The sequence below is a fragment of the Meleagris gallopavo genome, chromosome 1 (genome assembly GCF_000146605.3).
Source record: "Meleagris gallopavo isolate NT-WF06-2002-E0010 breed Aviagen turkey brand Nicholas breeding stock chromosome 1, Turkey_5.1, whole genome shotgun sequence".
In the NCBI taxonomy this organism is placed as follows: Eukaryota; Metazoa; Chordata; class Aves; order Galliformes; family Phasianidae; genus Meleagris; species Meleagris gallopavo.
Genome location: NC_015011.2, coordinates 167,812,358 through 167,837,110, shown reverse-complemented (window position 1 = coordinate 167,837,110; position 24,753 = coordinate 167,812,358). Strand labels below are relative to the sequence as shown.

The 24,753-nt window shown below is 40.1% G+C and overlaps 1 protein-coding gene across 1 annotated transcript in view; it reads right to left on the bottom strand.

Annotated features, from left to right (window-relative positions):
• ATP8A2 (ATPase phospholipid transporting 8A2) overlaps nucleotides 1–24,753 on the bottom strand; it is a 108,175-nt gene that overhangs the window by 56,767 nt on the left and 26,655 nt on the right. The window contains exons 5-11 of the mRNA XM_031552093.1: nucleotides 10,136–10,235; nucleotides 9,437–9,535; nucleotides 8,559–8,604; nucleotides 6,558–6,598; nucleotides 4,640–4,713; nucleotides 1,131–1,200; nucleotides 80–207 (exon numbers count right to left, since the gene is read on the bottom strand). Of these exons, the coding sequence (XP_031407953.1) occupies nucleotides 80–207; nucleotides 1,131–1,200; nucleotides 4,640–4,713; nucleotides 6,558–6,598; nucleotides 8,559–8,604; nucleotides 9,437–9,535; nucleotides 10,136–10,235 (558 nt within the window). The remainder of the gene's footprint in view (nucleotides 1–79; nucleotides 208–1,130; nucleotides 1,201–4,639; nucleotides 4,714–6,557; nucleotides 6,599–8,558; nucleotides 8,605–9,436; nucleotides 9,536–10,135; nucleotides 10,236–24,753) is intronic.

Here is a 24,753-nt window from a genome sequence, read left to right as displayed (position 1 = left end):
GATCAGTGTCACAGAGGAAAAGCCTGCAGAAAGCATTTGTCATAACCAAAGGCGTCTGTGACTGTTATCAAGCTGATACCTTTGACCATCTAAGCGTAAGGTTCCAGTGAAGTCATAGAGATGACGGTTTGGTCCTTCGCATTCTATCCTTCCAGATACTTTCATCAATTCTTCTTTTGACTGGAGACTAGCAGTTTGAGACAATCCCTGCAGAGACCAAACCAAAGAAGATTCTTGTCAAAAACTGCTGTTAGAAGATAAGAAGATAAGAAAAGTTACTTTCTTCTAATATATTACTAATATATTACTAATATATTACAATTAAAATTGTAAACTTGAATGTTTTGTTGGTTTTTTTCCTCATTTTGTGTTTTTATTTTCAGATGAGCATTCGCTAACTTTCCTGCAATATTTAATTATTACAGGCATATGTGAGCCTGCTTACAGAGATTGCCTTACATCCCTCCTATCCAGAAAGCCTAAACAATCTCTGTGACCAAGAGAATCACAGAAAATTCATATCCATAAACCATTAAGTTGCACATGTGCAGGACAAAGTAGGAGACAAACAGCCTAAAGATGTCTGGCATTTCTCTCAAAGTACAGCTGTGCTGATGTGTTACAGCTGTTAAATGTAGTCACCCTTAAGTGTAGACTCTTACAGGTCAGCACATGCATTATGCTCTGACTGAACTCAAGGTTAATTTTCAATCCAACATGAAGCTGTAATCTAACATATTGCCACTCCATCTCAGGGACTGCACACACGATATTCCATTGCTTTTCAACTCTGAATGCCTCTGCTTGGTTAAGAGTGATACCCTTTTAGTTTCTTTTGCCATATTGACCACAGTACTGCAAGCCAGAACAAGTTTTTAAGAGAAGTTCCCCTCCACGATCAGTTGTTTTTGTTTGTTTATTTTTAATACTGTCGTTTAAGCATGTGTCCAGATGCAAATAAAATCTGACAGGAAAGCATGATCTGATCTAACCTGGAAAGAGATGCATATTTTGTTTATTTGTCTTGTTTTTAAACAACACTAGTACTGTTGTCATACAGCCTACAGTCTGCTTAGTAGATAGCACTACACATGTGGAGGAAAAATATGGCAAAATTCAGTTTGTTTTACCTGTCGTATTTTAAGATTCGTCTCCCCATCAAGATTAGCTGTTTCGATATAGCACATGGCTTGAGGTTCACTGTAAGGAAGATAACAAGATTTTAGGTACTGAAAACCAGTTTCTTTTGATACACTACATTTGCATTAAGTTGTCCACAATATATGTCTTCAATAAACTGAAGAGAAAAATCCCATAAGTGGTCCACAACAATGAAAGAACCAGTTGAAAGAACATATGCCTTTGAATCTGAATGTTCTCACGCAAAACTATGCAAAAAGACAGGACTAAGTCAGGTTAATAAGAATTTAATAAACCGTGATTAATTTAGATTCCTGAATTTGATATTTTACATTGCAGTCCACAAAAACACCTGATGTTGCAAGAGCTGTGCACAGATGAAGTAGCAAACAGTGTAAGAAGCAGATGCACTTAGGAGAGCAGCTCTCTCTGCTACTGACTTTGTGAACCATGCATACTACTGTTGTGATCCACAGGACCAACTTGTATGCCCAGAAGTTGCTCAACTGTATCTGAAGAAAGACACTGCTAAACAGCTCCTCCCCACTTTGTAAGGAATCAGGATTTGATGAGATTGAAATTGAGGGCTGTGATTTGCGTCTTCTAGAGTTGCTTTTGCCTTTACCTAAAAGGGCAAAAATTCTTCCTCGTAGATTCAAGCATTTTCAATTAGTCATGGCCTTTCCTATATCTAAATGGAACAGCTGTGCATAAACACCTGTAATAAGGAAACATAGTTCTATCAGAGATTACTTCCTGACATGCTGCTTAAGATTGAAAAGCTCTATATGGCACCACCAAGACTGTTGTCATCACTGGCTTCTCAGGCTGTTAGGGAACCTCAGTTTCCTCTCTGGACCTAAATCACAGAATCACAGAATGGTAGGGGTTGGAAGGGACCTCTAGAGATCATCGAGACCAACCCCCCTGCCAAAGCAGGTTCCCTACACCAGGTCGCACAGGTAGGCGTCCAGGCGAGACTTGAATATCTCCAGAGAAGGAGACTCCACAACCCCCCTGCGCAGCCTGTTCCAGTGCTCCGTCACCCTCACCACAAAGAAGTTCTTACGCACATTCGTGCAAAACTTCCTATGCTGCAGCTTATGTCCGTTTCCCCTCGTCCTGTCTCCACGTACCACTGAAAAGAGACTGGCCTCACCGCTATGGCCGCCACACCTCAGATATTTATAAACCTGGATCAGGTCCCCTCTCAGTCGTCTTTCTCAAGGCTAACAGACCCAGTTCACTCAGCCTTTCTTCATAGGGGAGATGCTCCAGGCCCTTCACCATCTTTGTGGCCCTCCGCTGGACTCTTTCCAAGAGATCCCTGTCTTTTTGTACTGGGGAGCCCAGAACTGGACACAGTACTCCAGATGAGGCCTTACCAGGGCAGAGTAGAGGGGGAGGATCACCTCCCTCGACCTGCTGGACACGCTCTTCTTAATGCACCCCAGAATGCCATGGCCTTTTTGGCCACGACGGCACACTGCTGGCTCATGGCCAACCTGTTGTCCACCAGGACGCCCAGGTCCCTCTCTGCAGAGCTCCTCTCCAGCAGCTCATCCCCCAGCCTGTATTGGTGCATGCAATTATTCCTCCCTAGGTGTAAGACCCTACACTTGCGTTTTGTTGAACCTCATCCGGTTTCTTACTGCCCAGCTCTCCAGCCTGTCCAGGTCTCGCTGAATGGCAGCACAGCATTCAGGCGTGTCAGATCACATATATCACATAATCACATATGCCTCTAGTCTATCACTTTTCCTACTTTTGAGATGTTGTTATTTGCTTTCCAAAATAAACAATTACTTATCTAAACGTACTTAACCAACAGGAGTCAGTAACAAACGCTGTTTAGGAAAAGCTTTGTTACAAAAAAGGCACATATATATAACAGTAAGAAAGTAGATTTTTCACTCCATTAATTATTTCTTCAAGAAGAAAGGTGCAGCATTTGTTCTTTCTCTCCTCCTATGTGGGCAAACTGAGTCCAAACTCAATAAAGTCACAGTGTATTTTCAATGCAACTCCAATTTTACTTGTTAGAAACAATTCACCCACTACAGCTGAGGTTGTTAACTCAGGGAGAACTCTTAAAACTCTTAAAATGCAGTTCCTTGTAAATGTACATTTTCACAGAAATGTAAAAATGTTTCCATACAAAGCTGTGTTTGGATTCAAATTACTTTTTATTTTTCCTCCATGAAAACTTATTCTGTATGCAAACTTCATTTTACGTCACCTTTCTCCTTTGAGGCAAAGAAAGAAGGAGGTAAACAATTGCTTATTTCAACTCTGACAATCAGTTCAGACAAAAAAATTAACACATTAACACAAAGCAAAAAATCCCACCCATTCAGAGCATGCAAAGCCTTCTGGTGAACTGAGGACACTTAGCATTGTCATTCAGAAAATTATGAAAATAATACCAATTGTACAGCATTCACTATAGCAGTTCTGCTATTTATTTCAAGCAAAGCTTCTCTTAAAATTCAAATACTTTGGCTCTAATTCTTCAGTTACATGATTAGCAATGACAGCAGGTTAGTAGAATAATAGATCAAAAAGCTGACCCATGCAAGTTAAGGCATAAATCAGAAAGATTTTTGGTTGTTTTTTAGTATAGTATGATAAGAAGTTCAAGCAGAACAAGTACTTCTCAACACCAAAACAGAAAGTTACTGAGAGTAGCCTAATTAATTGCATGTGAAGGTTGAAAACTGCTTATTATAAAAAATAGTTTTGTTTCAAAAATACAACATTGTAAACCATGGAATGAAGGTACCTCTATCCTTGATCACATAACATAATTTGAAGAGATTGAGCTTCCCATTTCTGAGTACCAGCGAAATGCTTCTATGAACTAACAACCAGCCTTCCACTGTATCATAAAAGTTGTGCTATCTCCCACAAGGGAAAAAGAATGGTACTCAGTTTACTGCTGCTGCCATACTAGAGATAATTCAACACAGCTTTGTGTTCAACAACCTGAAGGCAACAAGCACACAAACGAAGCCCAGAACCTATGCTGCAGGCTAGCTACTTAAAAGCCATCTGGGCTAGCCTTCTGAAATTACTGTTTGAAAAGCTTTAGAAGAAATCTTTGAGTGGCAGGAAAATATGCTGGAAGTTCAGCGGAATGATTTGGAAGAAAACTTAAGCTTCCTTGATTAAATGAAGGGGATCCTCAAAAAGCCAAGAAACAAACGACTGCATCAAGCTTGTGCAACACATCTTCCATCTTCGAAACCCAGTGACAGACTTTGTATACAAGCTCACAATACTACCAAAGTCTTAAAGAAGCCTTCTTTCTTACAAACGTATCAGCAATGCTAAAAAAATCACTGCCTGGTAAAGCATGCTTTAACATTGCTGAAATCTTAATTTAAGATGTGGAGAAGACGTAGTGTCATCTGATGTCTGTTTTTATTAATAGTAAATACAGAGTTTAGAGTCCTCTGCACCTCAGTTCATCAGATACTTCCACACCCAAACAGGATACCTGGAAGATATAATGATCATGTCTGCTGGAAGATGTTGCCCATTGGTGACCTTCACAATATCGCCTACTGCTACCTGTTGAATCAGGGGCAGGGGTGCAGTAGCATGGAAGAGAAAAACAAACAGTTTGCTTGTCTGCAATGTTAGTTTGTTATTGTCCTTCACCCAACAGAACATAATCATGCACAAAACAACTACAGACAGTTCTACTGAAGTCAGAGTACTTTTCACTGCAAGATTATAGATCTAGTATCAAAGCTTCCTGTTTCTTGAAGGCAAAATAAGCTATATATATACACACATATATACATATATATTTGTCTGTGCAGAATACACAATAGGACAGTATGAACTTGTGCAGCAACTTTTAGTAGAAATGATTTTCTTCTATAATTCAGCTGTTATCCATATCTGTAATTTTTTTTTTCATTTAAATGCAGTCTAATCTAACTTACAGAAAGATTTTCCCTGGTTAAAAAGTACCTTTGATACTTGAAGAAGATCAAATTCAATAAGAGTGAGTTTCTTAAATTTTTTCTCCATATTACTTACCCACTCAGGCATCACTACCTTCCCTTAACACTAAATAGATGCACTGCTTCTAACAGTCACTAACAAGAAGCTTTGTCTCTACAGATAGATAGCAATCAACTAGTTTTTTTCTGACCTACAGTAACTTGAGATTTGCAAAGCTATAACTTCTGGAGTACTGAAGAATTAAGAGTTTCCAGCACCTGTTACAGGAATTACATATACTCTGTCCTTCTACAAAACCCCATGCAACTCTCTCAAGACAGTAAGCCAGAACTGCCTAATGTTTTGAGCATCCCACGTACTGCTTACAGTCCAAAACGTGCTTCAAATAATTGAACATACAAATTTATTAAAAATGAAACAGATGGCATGATTGAACAGGCAGATTCATTAGTCTTATTTGGATCCCACTGAAAACAAATTCCCTTGCTTGGTAAGCTCAAGAAGTATCAGAAATCTGTCTTAAAGTAAATACATTGCTAGCACAGTTATTCCTTAACAACATATGCAGCATAGACAATATGCAAGATACAGACCAATTGAAGAAATATTTGAGAAGACAAAGAGTCTTCTCAAAAAATATATATATATATATTCCAGGCTCAGCTTCAAATATTATCTTTGAGTTCATTGTCTTCACTTCAAACAGGATGTGGAACAGCATAAATAACCATAACCAAGAAGCCTCAGAATCCCCAGAGATCTTTAGTTTCTGCTACATTCTAACACTTCAGCAGGATTGCATTTAGGTCTCCTGAGGTAAGTCTCATTTCTCTGAGGTTATGGAAGACTGTAATTCACCTTCATCTGTTAGTTAACAGAACTCATTTTGTCTTTAAGAGGAGTTAACAGCCGAAATTACGTCAGTGCCTGCTGAGGGACTTTAGAAAGTTCTATAAATAAATCTCAGTTTGTCCCAGAAGTAAGTTTCAATATAACCTGCATTCAAGTGTGCTGAACGTGGCAGTAGGTCTTGTGTTCCTTACTTAAGTAAACAATTAGCCTCAAAACATAAGAACATTTTAGCACAGGAACAAAAATAAGCCTGTTAGAATCCTAAGAGAAGTAGAGCGTTGCAGTGAAAGTGACTCTTCTAGACATGGTCTGAAAAGAAAACACTATTTATACACCAGAACATATTAACTGTCTAGCAAGAATACAACAGTTTTGCAACATTTGGTTGACACATAATACTAAGATATAAAGATCAGCATCTAGAGGCTTTGCTCAAGGCAATTTTCACCATTACAGCAGAAAGGACCCCTCCCACCTTACGTCACAGGGCACCCATAGGACATATTGACTCTAGGCCTCCCTCTTTGTTCAAGCAAGAAAAATTCTTGAACAATTTCTCCACTCTCTACCCCATCCCTAATTATATTTACCTCTTTCCACACAATGTCCTGCCACATCCCATTTCTTAGAACTGAAAAGAAAATGTAAACTTAGATCAGAATGAATACCCAAGAATCAGACAAATTTTGAAACAATTATCAGCACAGAACATGGTCTGTTCCCTAGATCGAATATAATTTCCATACACTGGCTCCAAGCCCAACACACTTCAGCTCCTAGCGTAGTTGCAGATGCTCACTTGAACAACTTTCAGTAGGGTTTCTTCCAAAGGCAATTTAATTCATACATACCAAACTCACTCTGTAAACCAAGTTAACATAGTCTATGGGAAACTGAAAACAGGAAACATGTTTTGAAGCTACAAAATGAAGATCAAAAGATCAAAAGCTAAACAGAGATAAATGCAAAGTCTATATGCACGTTAATGAAGCAAGCATCTGGTCACTACAGGTGGAGTTCAGAACATAGCTAAGCAGACAGTGGACGTCTGCTTGAGGGTAAGCACAACTGCTCTCTATACTGATGGCACAGCCTAGACCTCACTCAGCTGTATGAGTAGTCTAAGTATCTAAAAGCACTAACCTAAATTTAAAATGCCTTAATTCCACTCTGAACGTAAAGAAGCTTTTCGTACTTATAATGCATTTTTTCACTCTTACGACACTCTCATAAATGTGCCTTTCTAACCTTCCTCTTAAAAAAAATGATGACAGTTTCAGGCAGTTATTCTGAAAACTGTATTTAGAATATAAAAGCAAAAAATGCAAGTTGAACTACACAAAACAATTGCTTTTCAATTGCTATGTTCCAGTTAGATCCATAATAGTATCTTGTGTTCTTGAGGCTCTCTCTCCACAATTACTATGAAAAGGTTCCTCTTAAGTGTTCGTTAGCACATGTTCTCTAACGACAAATGGATTAGACTGAACTGCCTATATGGCCTTGGAAAGTGCAGCCTCTGATGTTATCCATAGCAAGTTCTGTTGTACTACAGCTAGATAACTGCAGGTTTTTCTCAGGATTAATAATTGCACCTGCAACATCTTCTCAAATTTGCAGGAAAAAAAATACCTTAAGGAACTGATAAAGCAAAGCTTTCTTTGATGTTCATTAATATGCAATCTCAATGACCAATATAACCTCTCAAGCACTAAGGAAAAACACACTGAAAATATTTCTGCATATATTTTGCCTGTTAACTGAAGCATGGATTTAGCATGCTGTTTTGATCCTCATGTTCCACTAAGTGTTTCTTTAGCTTTTTGACACTTAAACTACATATAGAATCATAGCAACAGAATCATTTAGACTGGAAAAGCTTCTTAAGATCACCAAGTCCAATCACTTTGGAAGAAAGATGCTCTACTGAAAATTCAAGTCGCTTTGTTTTCAGTTTCACCTATAGAGCTCCACCATGGAACATCTGAGAACACCAAGATCCCGTGATTGCAGAGTGGCTGTGGGGTAGCAATCAATAAATCCTTACTATTTTCTGCACAACTTTTCAGTTAAGGGAAAAGAAAATCAAAATGATGTCTTGAGGTAATCAGTGTCAAGCAGTTTCAATATGTTAGGGGTAAACATAGGCATTTATGGGAAGTCTGTTATTCTTTTCTTTTGCTGACACCTCAAAGAAAGCACATCCACAGAATACCCAAAGTTCTTCCTATATTTTAAGGATAGCATATACACACACATATATATATATGGATTTTGAACAGTCAAGGAAGTATTCTGGAGGAGAAAACTGCTCTGCTTTCATGCAGGAGCTGAGAACTGCATGACTTCAAACAACCCTGAAATTAAATCAGCTTTTAAATTCCAAAAGCTTACCCCTAACCTCTCACCCCCAGGGGTCACACAGTCAGCATCAAACATTCTGTAAGGTGCAGTCCTGACACACCAGTGACTACTGACTCCAAAAAGACATGTACTTGCCACCACTTTCAGTAACACAAGTCTATATATAAAAAAAAGTAGTCTGGTATTCACTATTTGCACTTCAAATATTTAAGATTTGTTATTCTTACCTACTGTTTTCTTTTTGTTCACTGCACTGTCTGCCTTATGTCTTTTCTGCAAGAAAAATGTTTCATTACAGCTCATTTCATGAAGGATTCCAAAAACGTTAAAGCTAGAAACATGACATGCCACAAGAAGATACACTGGGTCTTTCTTGTCTGTATGTTTTGAAAAAAGTCACACCGATCACCTAAGTCCAAATGGTTTACAAACAAAATAATACAACTTTAAAGCACCAATCTCCATGCTGGCAATCAGACACAAACATGGACCAACAGCAGAAAGCTCAAGTCTCCAAAATTGTTTTTTGAAAGGAAAATAAGGGAATGGAAAGCTACAGCATATTTAGATGACAGTTGGAGTATACGTGGTATATGTACTGTGTGTTTAAAATGTTTTCTAAGTTAAATTATTAATCAGAATCTTGCAAAGTATAAACATGTTGTCATTATAAACAGTATCCAGATTTTCTTTTGGTCTGCCTTGAAGATAATTTTACATTTTTAATGATTTTGATCTCCAGTTTTCAAGACCTACTAAAAAGGCCACGTATCTGTAAGGACTTCTACAGTTCCTGCTCAAGCCAGGCTTTCCTAATGAAAGCACCAGTAGATAAACTTGAATAAGTACAAATAAGTGTTCTGTTTTACACCAACTTGTTTCCATACAACTTCTTTGTTCACCATTTAAGCTGTACCAGAAAATTATTTACTTATCTCTGTGCGCTACAGAAATTCCTGTAGAGTCAGCATCTTTGAAAGTACATAGCCACTGCTCAGTAATGGCTAAATAGACTTCAGAGATGCAAAGCTTTATGGTACCACATGGCTTTTTGAAGCACCATTTGTTTCTAGCGTAGATTTCCCACATAATAATCCATACTCACATAGTCTTCTATGATTTCTTTGATGCCAGCAACTGTCAAAATAAATAGCAATGGCACCAAGGTGGTATATCTTCCTGTCGGAGAGACATCTGGAATTTGCTGTGAACAGAAAGGAAAAGAGATGCTCATTTTATTTTAAAAATAAGTTTCTAGCAAATTTAGCGTTCAATGCAAAGTTACCAGCAGAAAAAGAGTTAGAGCTTAAATTCTGATTTGTACATGATTGCCATTTAAGTTCAGCGGACACACCAGCCTAAGCTCCCAACCAACCTGAAGAAGCTACTGCTATGAATGTATATGATTATGCTGCTGTACAGGCCTTTTGTTTTACTTCTTCTTAATAAGAAAAGCATTCAGCTGATGAATACCACTGATTCAGGGTGAATATCTGTACTATTTAAAATATCGGCACATTCACAAGAATCTATGCATGTTTTTCACAATATGGTCAGTAGTTCCATATTTTGTGATATTATTATATTAATAACATAACTAGCTTGATTTTTGGAATGTTGGGTATTTGAGCTATTGGAAAAAACAGCTCAAATACCCTCTAATTTCAGTTATTAAGTACATATCTCATCAATGTTACTACTTAACGTACATTTGAGAACTTCTTTGCAGTTGACCACGAACATTCAAATAACTGTAGCTACATTCAGCTATTTAATAAATGAACGTAAAACAATGAAACTATACCTGCAGTAAGGCAATGAAGAGGAAGAATGCATTTGCAGCTTTTCTTATCTGCTCATACAGGAATCGAGGTAGAAAAGTCACCACACTGTACTTGGCTGTGCTGCAGGTTAGAAGATTTTTATTTTAATCCTTCATTTGAACATTAAGGCAAATTTGAAGAAGGCTTCTAAAGCCACTGTTAGAAAATGATTTGAAGATCATACAGTAAAGACATGTACAAAATGAAGGAATTCAGCTATCTGTATTACAATGAAGGGCCGTACAGAACAAGAGGTAATACACAGATCCAGAAGGCGAAGAGCAAAACATCACTACAACCTCAACGACTAGGAGAACCACCCTATAACTTGATGTGTGTCCAAACTCCAGTACTATGAGCAGCAGCACCATGAGCTCAGGTTAAATCATGTAAGTGTTTACCCCTCATTCAGTGCATGAATCTTAAATACTGGGGTAGGCTGAGTTAAACATAGTCAGAATCAGAATTGGACAGTGACATTTTTGAGCTGCCTCCTCTCCTAGCTCAGAACCTAGGTTCAGTTATGAACAATTCTCCATAATAACCATCCACAGTTTCACAATACTACTTCCTGTTTTCTACAAACACTAACCAGTCTCTAAGATACATAATTTCTTGTCTTCACATCAAATCCAGCAATGGCTATTATGAAAAATGTGAATACATTTTCAGGAAAAGTGTCCACGCTGACAAGAAGATTCAATCACACAATTGTCAATGAGTTATATAAGCCACCTCCAAGTTGTCAAGTAACCAAAACTAGCTGCAGAGAGTAAGACTACTACATGCAAGCCTTTCCTCTGAACATAATATTGACATAAGGGATCTATGCTTTCTTCATACAGGTTCAGATGCACGAGTTCTCTTGTGCTATCTGAGCAGTATGAGAGGCACAGTTTATCCAAGTAGCACACAACATTCCCATAAATGAAAAGAATAATTTTTACAGTTAAAAAAGCAGCTCTGACATATTTTGCACTGTATTACTCCCCTCATTTATGCACCGGGCATTAAAATGAGCCAGAACCTTAAGAACCAAGTGCTTGCAGTTATGCTAAAGCTGTCTTCCTCCAAGACACTGAACATAAGCGCTGCAAGAATCAGACAAACTGTACTAAATGTTCTTGGGTTTTTATTTTACTATTTTAATAAAGGCAGCTTATGTTCCCAGGGAATAGACAGCTCATCAGTACTCCTCCTTTCAAGGAAAGGAAACTTGTTTACCTGCTGGAATGGGCTGCCTGGGGAAGTGGTGGAGTCACTAACCCTGGAGGTGTTCAAGAAATGTTTAGATATTGTACTGAGGGAGATGGCTTAGTGGGAAATATTGGTGACAGGTGGATGGTTGGACTGGATGACTCTAGAGGTATTTTCCAACCTTGGTGACTTTATGATTATTGAAGTTTCCCAAGTCAAGAGCACCTTTCTATTAAGCCCGCTCCTCTCTGAGAAAAGTTTTTCCAGTTATCTTCCACCTTTCAGCCTTTCAAACTAATTGCAAGCCACAACACTATCTATCACAAATCATGAAATAATAAAATGAAATACGCTGTCTACCTGTTCTGTCTTTCACAACTGATTGCTATGAACAAAACTCTTACTACAACCTTGATCAGACAATTAAGTTTAGTAGAGTTGTCTTCGTTATCTTCATACATATAAGGTTAGATAACTGCACTCTCCATACTTTAATCATTTTCCTCTCCCTCTTGTCTTTCCTTGTCTGCACTTCTAAGCCATTTAATGACTGCTGCACCTTCCAGAACAAAACAGTTATAAGAGATAAGATAGCACAATTTGTTACATGAAGCCCCATTTTGGAAACCAGAGTAGAATTAGTGCAGGTGTGATGAAATACAACCAATCAAGGCCCCATCTTATTTGACTGTGGGAGTTGTATTTCCATTTCATACAGATCCCTTGTTAAGCAATTAGAGATGTCTGCTAGATCTGATGCAAAGCAGTTATTACTTGAACTGGATCTCTAAAAGGAAAAGAAAAAAAAAAAAGACTGTAAGAACATTTATAACACTACAGGGTATAGATTCCTTTTGCTACTACTCAGTACTCAATACCCAAAGTGATATTTTACAGAAATCTCAGGGGATCAGGCTTCCACATAGCTTACACCAACAAAATCAACTGAATAAAAACACACATCCGCATTTAAAAGATTAAGTAGAACATCTGTTATATAAATGAAGAGAATTTATTTCTTTGAATGCTATTCATTACTTCCAAGTTGTTTTTTTCTTCATTTGAAGTTACATGCACATAATCTCAAGTGTAATACCTTTCCTGTAATACAGAACATAATTAAACAAATTTCAGTAGTGCCTTGCATCTTTAACTCATTTTTTAATCAAGTGAACAGTTCAGATCTACCCCAGAAGTGAATCCCCCAAGCAGGACTAAAGAAAAAAATAACAATAATAAGAGTTTGCAGATTTCAAAGATACATTACAACTACATATAATGCTCTACGGGCCACCAAGCTAGTGGAACAGAATAATGTAATGCTGGAACACATTTTTATTTCTAAATTATATGCTCACAGAATTTATAATTGAATTAAGAGCCAAAACTCATGCAATTGTAATCAAATCAAAACATTTATAACATTCTACCATTTATCAACTTCTGCATCTGACTGCTCCAAACCATGCTCTTATTCTAATGATTATGCTAACATCAACACAATGAGGCATTTTTGAGTGAACTTAATATGTATTAAATCCTTATATCCATGGACTTTGTTACTTAAGTAACATGGCAGATGCTTAAAATAAAATAGGTATGACTAATTAGAGGTACACTTTCAGCTGTTACCAGCTCATTTGGAGCACATTTTTGGTTACTAAGGACAAGTATACAGATGTTAGCCCTTTGACCAGCCCCAACACTGCCATCTCATCTTCAAAGCAACTCTGGGAGCTGGGTGCCAGGCACTCCAGGTCTGCAGCTCAGGCAGGCTGTGGCAGGGAAAGGAGTGGAGCATATGCAGAAAACTAAATAATAAACCAGTATTTCCTAAAGCAACAGCTGTGAACTATGCACACCTTGCCTACCTACAGGGTTTCATGTTTAAACAGGTGTACAAACATTACAAAGATCTGTCTCCTTGATATCTGCAACTTAATTCACGTAAGTTATGTTTCAAGTTACATTGCAGAGCAAACTGGGACTGACACTGTTGAACGAGTTTGGATACACATCAGTAGAGCTTAAAGACCAGCCCTGCTCCCTGGCAGAAACGCAGAGATTTCTTTTAAAGGCAACCATTGTACAATTTGGAAAAATTTATGTCCCTTGCATACCTTATCTCATTCTTGTGCTACTAAAAAAGTGCCAGAGATGAGTTTTTTTCTTATAACATCTGCATGAAAAGTAGCAAGCAGCAAGCTGAGAAACTCATTAACTGTGTTCTGATATATTTACTTCACTTATTAATGGGTAATTTTTCTGTAACAACACCGTAAGCTACCATTATCCCTATATCCATCCCCAATACATTTTATAAAGCCATGTTTTCCTCTATTGAACCATCCTTGAAGATAAAAAGATTACCAGTAACAAAGGCAAAAAAGTTACCTCGGCGAGAAACAAGTGCACACTGGCAAGAGGCATTTGAGTACAGCTTTACCATTTCTAAATCATCCATTTCTATTCCTTCACTGAGGTGGGATTTTGTTTTGTTTGTTACAAGATCGACAGCACAGAGATTAACTTCACCTTCCAACTCCTCATGTCATAGAGAACAAGATCTCCTTGAGGCACAGGTGGTCCTGTTTCCAGAGTGACAAGGTAACAGTACTTTCCTCGCCAGCACTCACCTACAACTGTCCCTTCCACAGTTTAAAAAGAAAAACCTTGAAATATTCTCACATGCAAGAGCCGAAGCATGAGCACTGCTTCATGTCAGTGCTTTTGTAAGTTTGCAAGAGCAAGCAGAAAGAGAGCCAGTCACAGACATCCGAACCACCGAGGGGCTGGGTAATTGAGCGTTAAGGACTTGAACTCCTCTCACCAAGCAGGTTTGGTTTCCACTAACACGTTCAAAAGGTCAGGTTCTCTGGAACAGCGGAAGGAAAAATCAATCAAGAAAATCTACTTGAATTAAGGGTTCAGACACTGCCTTCAGTGAAACTGCGCGTGCATGTTAAGGTCCTGGAGGCACATGACATCTCTTAACAGCAAGATTGATATTGGCTGTAAATTTCTGCATCAGCTCTTAAGTACAGAAGCAGCCAGCACTAAAACAAGCTAACTCCAGAGTTGTTATTGCTGCAGGAAGCACAGCAGCAAGCACTATGTAATTCAGATGACATTTAACTAGATGAACAACACACAATTATTACAGCAGGTACAGAGAAAGCTCATTCACACAGAACCCCACCAACAAACAGTGCTGCCATGAAGACTATTAGCTAGGTTGGTTCCTTGTACATGTGGAAGGTTATTTTAATGATGAAACTGACTCAGGAAACATAAGAGTCAGACGTTTACAAATTCCCGAAAAGGGAGATGAAAGGTTTATAAAGAGCAATTACCTACAAGTCTCTGCAGTGATTATTGCTTAAAAGGAAATGAGGTCCTCAGCAAACCATGCTGGCTTTTTTGGCAGACAGCAGCTTCAGTTTGAACAAATGAAGTCTCCAGCCTCACGGAGCTCCCTACACTCTGTCAAGTGAATCCTTGAGAATAGAACTTCCATCAGTAAGCCTGTATGCTTCCATCAGCTGAGAAAAGGGTATGCAGCTCTTCAGTACTCGAGACAGTTTGGAACAGACTCTGAAGGAAGTCTGAGACAGTCTCAGGAACAAAAGAGGGAAAATAATAGCAACCCTGAAGTGCAAGGCTTGGATCCTATGGGCTGTGATTGTTCCAGGCTGAGATGCCTGACCAGAGCAAGGCAAAGAACCAGAAGCTACCACATTCGTCACTCAGATGTGGAGACATCGCTGCCCATACTCCACATGGCTGTTTTGTTTTTAGCTTTCTGCTCACCCCTCCTGTTTCCCTGTTCCGGTTACACTGACATCTTGCACATAAACAGCTTATATTATATACTGCCCCAAAATAAAACAGGTCATAACTTCATTATAATGCTATTTTATCCAGCCCTCTAAACATCAAGCTCTGAAACATCTTCCAACAAAACCGCTGCAAGGCCATTTAAGAGGGATGAATCTGCTGTCTTGAATTACCCATACATTATGAGAAATGATTAGGAATATTCACATCTCTTAAAATTAAAGCATTTGAACTTTGGAAGTACACAAAAAAAGATGTCTTGCAATTTCAAACCATAGTGCACAGTAACTTAAGAACACTTTAAACCAAGGAGACAGTTCTCATCCCATGGACGTCATCACCTGCTCAGATCTCCCTTAGAGCAAAGATTCCTTTATATAGGGAATGGGCTCCCACCAGAAGTAACAAAATGCATCACTGTGTCTTCTGGAAGATTTGTTCTGCCTTTGCAGAAGAAAGAAGTGACCACATCTTAAGTGTACACAGGTCTTCTCATATCATATAATGTGGAGAGAAAGGCCATTTCATACGAGTTTAAATGTCTCAGGGTATCACATCAGCCCACAACCTCCTCTGCCCACCAACTTTCACCACCACTTTCTGTGGGCTAATATGCTTTATGTCTGTGCCCAGCTCTTCCTGCTGGCAGCCTGGCCTGGCTCTGAACACACATCCACTGCCCAGCACCAGCTGAACATGGTGTGCCATGGGCACTGTCTGGGCTGCAAGCAGGGCGTGGGGAGGGCACAGAGCAGCACTGACTGAAGCAATGGCAAATTGTTCCACAACTGTGATATTCAAAAATCCAATCACGCCTCTTTTCCATACTTAGAAAAGCCCTCTCCTACTAGAGAAAAACACCCACTCGCTCCACAGTCATGCCTTATTCATAGCATTGCTTTCTCGCAGTACTTACATTTGTGAACAACTATTTAGATGGATATTAACAGTATTAATTGATTATCTTTGTTACTTCTCGCCAACAGACCTACTTATCCTAGTGCATAAGTGACATCTCAGAACTGATGTTGAGTTTGACAAGCCCTGCTTGGCTGAGCTATCTGCACATCCTCAGAAGCTGCATCAGCAAGAAGCGTATCCTCAATCACTTCATGTTGGTAGTTAACCTTGTACAGAGCAGTGTTAAGCTAGAAGTGCTGGAACATGCATTGTGAACTGCTGCCCACTGGAGCCTGACAATCCTGCTCCTCTCTAGTTCAGTAAGAACAATTGACAACCAGGTAACAGTCTGGCAGCTTTCCATAACCTACAGTTCCTTGTGGCAAGACTTCTGCCACATGTAGGAAGCGGGAAACCCCAGAAGCTAATTAACATTGCCTAAATTAGCATTTTTCCAGTAGAAAGGTCTCATACAGCAACGTTCATGGCAGCCTTCATACACAGCAAGCACTAGCATGACTGCTTATGCTCAGTTTAACTGAAAAACTCAAGCCCTGTGGTCACATTTAATAGAAGTGGTAGCATTTTTACTTCCAAATCCTGTATGCTGGAGGATTCTCCTAAAGCACACAAATAGACACGGCCTTTCCATTTGTTCTCTATTCATGCAATCCCTATAGAGAAGAGAAAAGACTCCCGACTATTTGTCAGTAACAAATGCACTGAACAAAGCATCTTTAGAAAACAGCTCTAAAAGCTCTGTAGGCATGACATTGTTTTAGCAAGCTCCAACAATGTCAGGTCGTCACTAAAGAAACATGCAGCCCTGCTGGCAAGTACAGCTCAATAAAATAGAGCTGACAAACAATTAACCTAGAAATACTACTGTCCAATAAAGGGAGTTTAACAACATATCCAGTTACTGTGCAAACCCAGAATAGATTTCACTAAACACACTGCACTGATATGAAGAAAACTGAAATCAAGACACAAGCCACCTGCTACAAGTGATGGTGATCTGAAATTCACAGTGCTATCCCCAGTTCTAAAGCCATTATTTCTAAGTGTCATTGAAACTATCAGAACTGTTACTTCTTCATTGACAAGTACGGGAGGTGGTAGAAGCAGATACTAACTGTTCCTTCAAAAGTGCATCTGAATCAACTCCATTATCACTCAAACTCCATAAAGAATAACTACAAAAAAACTTAGCTTCTTCCTGTTCACATTTCACTGGACAGAGCAAAGAAAAGCAGTGGAAGAAAAAAGTAGGAAAAAAAAAAGTAGAAAAAGTAGAAAAGCAGAGTCAAAAGTGAATACATCTTGCTGAAGATGGGCCAATATTTATTCAACAAATGTGGGAAAGTAGCTTTGTTTGCATCAAGTCAGACTGCTTTTTAATTTTAAGCTCCGGTGTATGGAAGTTGCTTAAATTGTGAATTTATGCAAAGGGAGAAAGAGACCCAGTTTCATTCCCATGCTGTGTTGCTACTGCTAATACATGAAATTCATCACGACGCTGGGAGAAAACAAATGAACTAAAAAAAAACTCCTTCAGGATGCCAAAGTGCTGAGCATGCAGCAGGTGAAGGGGTACCACAGCTATCTCACAGCTGTTCTTCCCATCTGGACATCGTGTCCAGGCTATATTCACCAATTTAACTGTCCCAGGGACCTGGAGCAAGGAGAACCCCACTAGAGATTGAAGACGTTGACATTTCAAATACATTGGCACAAATTAGCAACACAACATCACCGACACCAGGCAAGTATGGAGCGTTCCAATGGCTAAAGCACTCCTTCCATAATGGTATCCAGATCACAGAATCACAGAATCACAGAATTGTAGGGGTTGGAAGGGACCTCAGAGATCATCGAGACCAACCCCCTGCCAAAGCAGGTTCCCTACACCAGGTCGCACAGGTAGGCGTCCAGGCGAGACTTGAATATCTCCAGAGAAGGAGACTCCACAACCCCCCTGGGCAGCCTGTCCCAGTGCTCCGTCACCTCACCGTGAAGAAGTTCTTGTGCACATTGGTGCGAAACTTCCTCTGCTGCAGCTGATGTCCGTTTCCCCTCGTCCTGTCTCCACGTACCACTGAAAAGAGACTGGCCTCACCGCTATGGCCGCCACATCTCAGATATTTATAAACCTGGATCAGGTCCCCTCTCAGTCGTCTTTTCTCAAGGCTAAACAGACCCGGTTCACTCAGCCTTTCTTCATAGGGGAGATGCTCCAGGCCCTTCGCCATCTTTGTGGCCCTCCGCTGGACTCTTTCCAAGAGATCCCTGTCTTTTTTGTACTGGGGAGCCCAGAACTGGACACAGCACTCCAGATGAGGCCTTACCAGGGCAGAGTAGAGGGGGAGGATCACCTCCCTCCACCTGCTGGACACGCTCTTCTTAATGCACCCCAGAATGCCATTGGCCTTTTTGGCCACGACGGCACACTGCTGGCTCATGGCCAACCTGTCGTCCACCAGGACACCCAGGTCCCTCTCTGCAGAGCTCCTCTCCAGCAGCTCATCCCCCAGCCTGTATTGGTGCATGCAATTCTTCCTCCCTAGGTGTAAGACCCTACGCTTGCTTTTGTTGAACCTCATCCGGTTTCTTACTGCCCAGCTCTCCAGCCTGTCCAGGTCTCGCTGAATGGCAGCACAGCTTTCAGGCGTGTCAGCCAATCCTCCCAACTTCGTATCATCAGCAAACTTGCTGAGGGTGGCCACTATCCCCTCATCAAGGTCATTGATGAAGATGCTGAACAAGACCGGAGAAATCTTTCTGCACTGTGATAGATTTCAGTATCAGCTACTGCTGCACTGCAAGAGAATTAATTATTTGTTAGATTTTATCATAAATCAGCATTTCTTACCAGTTAAACACAATATGTACCTAGAACTAAATAAGCTAGAAGAGAATTAGTTTAACTAACAATAGCATTTTACCACTTGCATCATTTGGAATTTGACAATGTATTCATTCTTTGAAGGACTCCAAAATGCTTTTCCAAGTCTATTAAACGATCTACTCATACGACAGCAGAAAAGATTCCAAATGTAATACAAACACCACTACAAATGGTTATCTTGTCTGAAACTTATGAGCTGAATACAGGTAGTTTCATGCAGAGAGCACTTACATAAAGCACTTTTTAGAGCAAAAGGAAAGCCAATCTAGAGCCTAAGTGCAGATAAATAACACTAACTGGGATATCTGCATTAGTTAGTCAATACTAATTGGCTTCTGCTACCAGCAACTTGTATTTCAGTAGCACCAGTGGAAACCTTCCTACACATTCCAAAAGAAGCTGCTCTGTATCAGTAATGCAATTGGCTTCTATAGTGCCTGCATATAACCTAACAACTAGGTTCCATACAACTGAAATGAAAAAGGAACGAAGACTGTGGTCACAACTTCATCACAGCAAGCACCTTGTAAATAAACTGATGGGACAGCCTGGGACTCCAGCTAAGTGGCCTGTGAAACACTAATCTCACTGTGTTACTACTAGCAGCCTTGTTGCAGCTTCCAGCACTAAGTTCTGTGCAGCAATGCTTCTGCCTTAGGAATTATGAAATCCCTTCTCAAAGATTTGCTCAAGTTTTAAGATGTTGCTCAGCTCAGTGGAAAACAATTACCTCTCGCTCACTTTTCTTGCAAGATTCAAACTGTGGTAACACAGCCCTCCAAACAACGGATTTTCTGGATATTGGTGCATTTTGATGGGTCTTCTTAATAGATTAAGCCATCTAATCCTCTTCTGATGAAAAGTTTTTCAACAAGACTTCTGGATCCACTAAAAGCATGGAATAGAATTTTGCTGTTAGTGGTGTCTGTGCCTGCTCTCCTACAAGTCACATACCAAGACTGAACCTCGAGTCCTGCCTCAGATGTCCTCAGAATTGCACCAAAAGGCACTACCAAGTGTGAAATACAGGAACATTGCAGAAAGCAGTTATCACAACACTTGTAATGTTTGGGTGTTTATAAATATCTGAGGTGTGGCGGCCATAGTGGTGAGGCCAGTCTCTTTTCAGTGGTACGTGGAGACAGGACGAGGGGAAACGGACATAAGCTGCAGCACAGGAAGTTTCGCACGAATGTGCGTAAGAACTTCTTTGTGGTGAGGGTGACGGAGCACTGGAACAGGCTGCCCAGGGGGGTTGTGGAGTCTCCTTCTCTGGAGATATTCAAGTCTCGCCTGGACGCCTACCTGTGCGACCTGGTGTAGGGAAGCTGCTTTGGCAGGGGGGTTGGTCTCGATGATCTCTAGAGGTCCCTTCCAACCCCTACAATTCTGTGATTCTGTGTTTGGGATTTCTTTTCTTAAATTTAGAGTTTTAAGTGTCTTTGAATTAATTTCAGCACTGCTTTGTTTCTTGGATAAAAAAGGCAGGAAAAATTCTGTTTATAAAAAATAAAAATAGCTGTTTTTAATACCAGCATCAACATATTTGCAACAAATGAGTGAGTGACTTAGACCACTCCACTGGTGATACTTACCACATGCACTGGAAGGATGTTTCAGTACAGTCTCACATACTCAGTGTAAGCTAATGAACTCAGAGCCAATTCTCATATTAGTAAGGAATACCAAGGAATTCTACTTCAGTGAAAAGTGGTCCTGTAGAATATTCTCACTTTGTTAAGCAAAATAAACCATGCCATTACCTCATACATCTCAGAAATATTGACACAATTCAGCTGCTATCATCACGCCCCATCTTCACCCTCTGTTTTTACAAGGCACTACTCAAGTTTGCTTTCAAACTATGAAATAAAGACTTCTGAGTCATCTCCCTCACTGTTAAGAAAATCAATCACATTATAAACCAAAAAATAAGGTACTATCATTGAAACAGGCAGACCATTAAACTCAGCAAAAATGTTTCAAGTCAGAACTGCCAGCCCAGCTGCCACTCTTGTTATAGCTCTTTTCACACCACAGTGATCTGCTGTAATTGAGTAGAAACCAGCCTAATCAGTCACTGCTCAGTCACTCCAGGTACATGTTGGAAATAATGATTCACTATTATTTTGTTCTTCACACCTGAATTACAGAGAAGAGAAAGTATGTTAAATAAGTACAAAGAAAGCATTTTCCCATAGCCTGTTGAATGGAATGGAGAATGGAGAAAAAAAAGAAGGCTGGTGTCTCAGTGTGAGATAGGTCAGCAGGCTTCTGCAGCCAAGGATGTCTTAGGCTTGTGACAGCTGCTGGTAGACTTCCATCCATCAGTGTTCAGTGCCTGAGATTACAGATTATAACTGCTGCCTTTAGGAGCATAGAGCTCCATACAGAAAGGCTGCAGATTTTCAGAATGTGGACTTGTTTCACTTCATACTAAACTTCAAATTCATACACAGAAATAGCCATATTAAATAAACAGATACATACCTAAGTTGTGTTTATTGAACAAGTTCAAACAGTTACTAGCTAGCTTTCATAAAAGCAAGAATGCAATAGTGATACTAAGGGTATGTTGGACAGTAATTAGTTTAGTTCCACTTTTGCATACTTCAGAGCTTCTAAAATCTTTCTGCTGAAAAATGGAACACTATTTACCTTTTATTAGAAGGTTAACAAAGTTACACATAGACACAGATTTTCAAATGGAACACTGTTAACAGGGAAAACACACAGGGTGTTTCTATGGAAGGAATTACTGCTGCTACTGTGTAAAGAAGAATGGTGATACACGTAAGGAACCAAACTAAGTCAGTCACACAACACATAAAAAGTTGTGCCACTGACTTTTAAAATACCTTCTGATAAAATCTGAAATGCGCAATGAAATATCCAACCATCACTCCTCATTTACTCACACCATTAATTTGAGGGAGAGAAAAAAAGGATTGAAAAAAAATTACCTCCTTCCGCATCCTCACACTTTAATATATTACAGTGTCCTCCTGTTTTGCCATCCACTTCATCTCTGCATTAGTACTGTATAGAATTTCTAAGCTGTATTCAGGAATTTCCCATTTTGCATAACTTGCCCAAAATAAGAAATAGGGATAGACATAGATACATAGATATATACATCACTTTCCTTTTTCTCCCACAAAAAAAGCAACAACAAACAAACAAAAAACGTAAGCTGCAGCATAGGAAGTTTCGCACGAATGTGCGTAAGAACTTCTTTGTGGTGAGGGTGACGGAGCACTGGAACAGGCTGCCCAGGGAGGTTGTGGAGTCTCCTTCTCTGGAGATATTCAAGTCTCGCCTGGACGCCTACCTGTGCGACCTGGTGTAGGGAACCTGCTTTGGCAGGGGGGTTGGTCTCGATGATCTCTAGAGGTCCCTTCCAACCCCTACAATTCTGTTTTAATACTGTTTTAATACTGTCTCTCTCCAGGAAGAAAGAGCAAGAAGAAAAGCATACTTATGATTAATTAGAACATTTTCAACATCTTCAACTCAAAGAAAATCCACCCTCTGCAGCTCTGTTTCCTGCTCTGTTTTGCTCAGCTTTGAGTGAACTACTCCATATAATGCTTCAAGGTTTGGAAAGCTTCCTATGAGCATTCACAAGTTCACACTGTGAATTCTTGACAACTACCAAAAACTGACAGTCAGAAGTCACACAATGCTAAAATAAAGTTTCTTCATCTCCTTGGGTTTAATGCTGTAAGCCCTCATATACAGATGTTTATCTGCTTACACAGCACTCCTCATTGTGGCACACTGACATTTCATACACATCCTCAATTCCAGTGGCACTGAGAAATCCAGAAGCTGGACACAGTAAGCAAAAGAGTCCACAGGCAATAAATACAGGATTTGTACTGAAGAAGCAATCTACACGAGCAAGTAACCACTCACACTGCACAAAAGACACCCTTTGAACCATAAGAGGTACAAGGATACATCACCTTTCCTTTGTTTCCACTGAGCTGAGGGGAGAAATCTCACTCCACAGTGAAAGGCTGTCATCCTTTTAAAAATTGCTGGGAAGAGGTCAAAGCTTCCTTCGTAACCAGGAGCAAGCTATTAGAAAGTGGACTCAGTTTCTAAGTGATGCAGAGGAGCTAAGATTGCCAATTAGGCAACGCAAACATCTCTGCCTTCCCCATCATGCTACCTCTTCTTGTCCTACCCGTAGTTACACCAGTACTCCTCCTCAATCAAGCCACCCAAGTTTGGAGGCAAACCAGTGTGAAGTCAGTTCCAACAGCTATTGAAATGCCCCTCAGGTACCAGAGGACAGCATCTGGACTGCAAAATGGACACAGCTTGCTCAAGCATTGGCAACAAGGCCAGCAAGAACTAACTCTTAGTAACATAGTTACACCCTATATTTCATACGATTTCACCAGATCAAAACTGAATGCCTTCAGAAAAACCTAAGCTATGCATTAACCATAGAATCATAGAATGGCCTGGGTTGAAAAGGACCACAATGATCATTGAGTTTCAACCCTCCAACCAGGCTGCCCAGAGCCACATCCAGCCTGGCCTTGAATGCCTCCAGGGATGGGGCATCCACAACCTCCTTGGGCAACCTGTTCCAGTGTGTCACCACCCTCTGTGTGAAAAACTTCCTCCTAATATCTAACCTAAACCTCCCATATCTCAATTTAAGACCATTCCCCCTTGTCCTATCACTACCCACCCTCATAAACAGCCATTAAGCCAATCTTCATCCCCTCAATTTTTATTGTGAAGTAGGAAAAATACAAATACTCTATCCCTAAAAAGCATCAAACTCATACAATATTTAAGAAAGAAAAAAGTGAAAAAACATTTGATGGTGTTGTCCATGTACAAAAACAAGACACAGTGAAAATCTATAACTTTAACTCCTCCTAAGCCATAGGCTTTCATAGGCTAGCATATTATAAGTAAAAGTTGTTTAGAAAATCATGTGCAAGTCACTGCATACAGTGACCAGCAATCTTTGAGATAATATTCTTCAAATTGCCTTTGATGATATACATGCAATAAAACAGCCAATGAAAACCGTCATTTCAACAGGATATAAAATTCTTTTGTATTTTCATAAAGGCACTCATTGTGTAAACCGTTCCCTGAACAATGACCCAAACATCTGCACTAACGGACGCCTGCTAAATAACACTCCTTGGTCATGACAGCAGCCATCTGCTCACCTCGCTAACCAAACAGCACTGCTTTTGTGCATCTTACACATCCTCACACCCCTGTGGCAGTGGTCCTTACTTGCCTTTCTGAACCACAACAGCATGGCGTTCATCACACCAACACTTAAACACACCTACATTGGAAGGGCACCGACTCCCAGTGACAATTCCCACTGGTCTTTGTTACAAACACAACTGGACCACAGCCTCAAATGCACAGAGATGTGATTTGTAAACTTTTCAGCTATTCCTGCCCCATTAAGACTTGCTTTTTCCTTCCTTCCAATTTGTTACACATAGTCTAAGTTATCCTTACATCTGAGCATCACTCATTTTGAAGAGTATGCTGCATGGAGTTTGTACAGCCAGCTTCACCCAAACCTACATTTTTACAGGTCACCTGCCGTACCTAAGAACTAGATCCTGCCATTCCAAAACCCACCCGAGCAGCAATGCGGGCTCCGCGCTCTGACCGCACACGCAGAGCTGCGCCCCACCGGACCGCGCGGTGCGGGCAGGGAGGGGCGGCGGATCCTTCCGTGCCCATGGCAGCCGCCGGCGC